General features: G+C 47.3%; 1 protein-coding gene across 1 annotated transcript in view; it reads right to left on the bottom strand.

The window, feature by feature from the left end:
• Positions 1-279: 279 nt before the first annotated feature.
• LOC107126184 (cytochrome P450 2J2-like) overlaps positions 280-3,749 on the bottom strand; it is a 16,316-nt gene continuing 12,846 nt past the window's right edge. The window contains exons 9-10 of the mRNA XM_015429709.1: positions 2,540-2,681; positions 280-606 (exon numbers count right to left, since the gene is read on the bottom strand). Of these exons, the coding sequence (XP_015285195.1) occupies positions 422-606; positions 2,540-2,681 (327 nt within the window). The 3' untranslated portion in view covers positions 280-421. The remainder of the gene's footprint in view (positions 607-2,539; positions 2,682-3,749) is intronic.

Here is a 3,749-nt window from a genome sequence, read left to right as displayed (position 1 = left end):
CAGACACAGAGGAGCAGACACACACACATACAGAGGGGTAGAGAGAGACACAGAGTCCCAGATATGTTCTCCACCCTCGTGATCCAAATCCTGCTTAGCCATGTTCATGTTTGCCAGTGAAAAGTACGCAGATAGTCGAGTGATTTCAGCAAGCGTACTTTATTAGTGAAGAACAAGACAACTTGAGCCGGCTCACAGGCCGGCTTATATCCCCCGTGAAACCACCACCCAGAACACACACACCCACATCCCAATAGGTTATTTACAGTGGCCGAGAGTTCCATAGGCTCTTGGCTGGGACACTAGCCCTCGGATAGGGGTGGGCTAGGATCTGCTTAGTCCTTTGTTATGTGGAGCGAAGCTCGATGTTAGCGCTTGACCGTGTGGAGCCCAACCCAGCCACGCGGTCAGACTGGATACATTACAGCCAGCGACATTTCAGTGCCACTTTAAAGGGTGCTGGGGACAGGGTGACCCCATAGCAGGGTGTCAGGTCTGGGGCTTTTGATTCATCTGGCCACATCACCTGGAATTTTCTCAGGATGCCTGTGAAAAAGAGGAACAGTTCCATACGAGCCAGGCTCACCCCTAGGCAGCCCCTGGGACCTGAAAACAAAGAAAAGAAAGGAAAACCAGTGGTAATGAAAGCTGGTGTTGTATCAACATCCATGTAATGGTGCCAGTAACCTTTTCCGATTATATTAGTTTCATGGATAACAGACTACCGATAGCTTTTTTAGAAGGGGGGGGGAGAAGCAAGCACAATAGCCACTTGCTACCAAACTTTCCGTGGATGAATTTGGCAAAAGCAATCAAAACTTCTTTTGCATTTATAATTAGAGCAGTCAAGCAGATAATAAGAACACTCCTTTATAAACGTCTGTATTAATATGACCAATTACACCAGGAGTCCCCAACCTTTTTCAGCCTGTGGACACCCTTGGCCTGGTGGGCACAACTACAAATATGGCTCCTGCAGGAAGCAAAGCCAGCTGCAAAGTGTTTTGCCACCAAAGGTGGAGCCCACCACAAAATGTCATCGAGGGAGGTCACATAGAACTCTAATAATAACTTCGCAATGTTTCAGGTAGAAGCTCTGTTTAACAGGAGGCCTTTCAAAATAATGATTTAAAAATATTTTCTTTCCTACACAGAGCTTGCGTTCTGTCGTGCAGTGAAGATCCTTGTCCTGTGGTGGGAGCTGCTGCCAAGACGACTTCTGAAAAAAATCTGGACAGCCAGTCCACGGCCAAAGCCACACCTGGCCCCTCCCACTCTCTAAACACTTGGTGGGCATCAGGAAAGGTGCTGGCAGGTGCCATGGTGCCCTTGGGCACCATATTAAGGTCCCCTGTTCTACATTCTAGATCTGTGATTCTCAACATGGCAAGCATGGGTACCATTGTGCTACTGATACATTTCCTAGTGCCCATGCGGTAGCAGTGCACCCATTCACTGTTTTCAAAATTCCAAATGTTCCCCCAGGCTCAGTGAGATTAGGGACCCCTGGTCTAGATACTATTTGCGGGAACTGCTCCGCACTCGCTCTTCCCTTTGCCCCGATCCTACGTGTCAATTTCACACTATGTGCTGTGCGGCGGCATTTTGCCCCGCAGTTTCGCCCAATTTCCTCTGCGTCTACTCAATCCTGTTTTTTGAGGATTGAGTAGACGCGGGGAAAATCGGGCGAAGCTGAGGGGCAAAATTCCGCACCGCAGTACATAGTATGAAATTGACACGTATGATCGGTAGCAAAGGGAAGACTGAGCACGGAGTAGCGGCTTGTGGGAAATCGGCCCTTGACTTCACTTTAGAACACCAATGAAATTTTCTTGTGATATTGAATCATAGTCACTGTGCCAAGGAATGGTTAAAAGATAATTATAGGGTTGTTGTCCCCTAAAGGTTATAAGCCATACGTAGGGCAAGTAAGGAGCTGTGGTGGCTCAAGTGGTTAAGACGCTGAACTGCAGGCTGTGGGAGGTCAGTAGTTCAGCAGTTCGAGACCTGGGTGCCGCAAGACGGAGTGTGCTCCCATCTCTAGTTCCAGCTCCTGCCAACCTAGCAGTTCGAGAGCAAGAAATTGCAAGTAGATAAATAGGTACCACTTTGGTGGGAAGGTAACAGCGTTCCATGCGCCTTGGTGTTTAGTCATGCCGGCCACATGACCACGGAAACGTCTTCGGACAGCGCTGGCTTTTCGGTTTTGAAACTGAGATGAGCACCACAACCCTAGAGTCAGACTTGACTGGCTTTCAAGCAAGGGAACCTTTATCTTTTAAGGCAAGTAGCCATTAGAACTCATGGTAAACGAGTCGATTTGATAAATCTTAAACATGACACTGCTTGGGACCTATGCACAGGTTCAGATTTTTGTTTTCTTCTGCTTGATGGCTACTGAGGTAGGATCCATTTTCATAGAGAACTCAACACAAGTCAGATAGAGTTGAAGCCCTCTAAGAAGCAAGTGTTGAGATCAGATTATTAAGTTTCTCAGCGGTGGACTTCTATCTTTTAAGTGGTAACAGAAGGAACTTACCTGCTGAGAATGCTAGAAAGGCTTCAGACTTCACAAACTCTCCCTTCTCATTCAGGAAGTTGGAGGGGTTGAATTCATAAGGGTGCTTCCACTGAGACTCATCACGGTGTACGGAAATGAGGTTGGTTATTACTGTGGTGTCCTGCAAAAACCGAGCAAAACCAAGTCATGCCGGAGGGACACAAGAAGTGCTTGTGTATCGGGGAAGCAACTGTGGCACAGAGCAGCATACTCAGGAGAAGATGAGTAGGTTTTTATACCCAGCTTTTCTCTCCCTGAAGAAGTCTTGTAGTGGCTTACAATCACCTTCCCTTCCTCTCCCTACAACAGGCACCTTGTAGGGTAGGTAGAGCAGAGACAGTTCTAAGAGGACTGGGACTGGCCCAAAGTCATCTAGCAGGCTTCAAGTGGAGGAGTGGGGAATCAAACCCGGTTCTTCAGATTAGCGTCCACCACTCTTAACCATGACACCATGCTAGCTCTCAAGACACCAACACTCACAAGGTGCCAAGGTGACATTACAAGATTTCAGTAATCAGTTTCTGCAACCATGATCATTTTAGTCCCTGTTTTCAATATAGAAAAAAAAAATCCCTTTAGAAACTCCTAGGATTTATTTGCCCATCTGCTAGAAGAGGGTGAATTTGTTCCATTCCAACCTGCATGCCAGGGCAAATGGGTCTTGCTGTATATGAGCTGACTATTGAAGAGCCCTTTCCAAAGCACTAGAATGCATTTTTTTCCCAACAGTCTGGCCTGCCACTGGGATTGAATGTGATTGCAAGGGACTGGCATGGGCCATCAGCAACTGAAGGGTGGTGGAACAGTCTTAGGGAAGCACTCCCACTGGGGGCTAATGCTGGGCTCCAATGTGAGGCCCCAATCAGGAGGAGAGAAAAGGGACATGGGGAGGGATGTGCTTAACCCTGGAGCAGTGTTCCTTCTAAGGTGAGTTAGTGTGAGCTAGCTCATAGTTCTTACTTTTTAAAGCCTCTGGCTCACACATTTTTGTCTTCGCTCAGGAAGGATGGCTCCAGAGCACACTAATTTATGCAGTAGCCAAATCACTCACTCACAACTTCAATGCTGGAAGCTCACAATGTAAAATTTTTGCTCACAAGAATCCACAGCTTAGAGGGAGCATTGCCCTGGAGTCTATTTTCCCTTCAAAATGATTCTCTCATGGGGGGGGGGGTTATCTCTTCTATCA

Source organism: Gekko japonicus, unplaced genomic scaffold (genome assembly GCF_001447785.1).
Source record: "Gekko japonicus isolate JY-2015 unplaced genomic scaffold, Gekko_japonicus_V1.1 scaffold815, whole genome shotgun sequence".
In the NCBI taxonomy this organism is placed as follows: domain Eukaryota; kingdom Metazoa; phylum Chordata; class Lepidosauria; order Squamata; family Gekkonidae; genus Gekko; species Gekko japonicus.
This window is presented reverse-complemented; position numbering and strand designations above follow the sequence as displayed.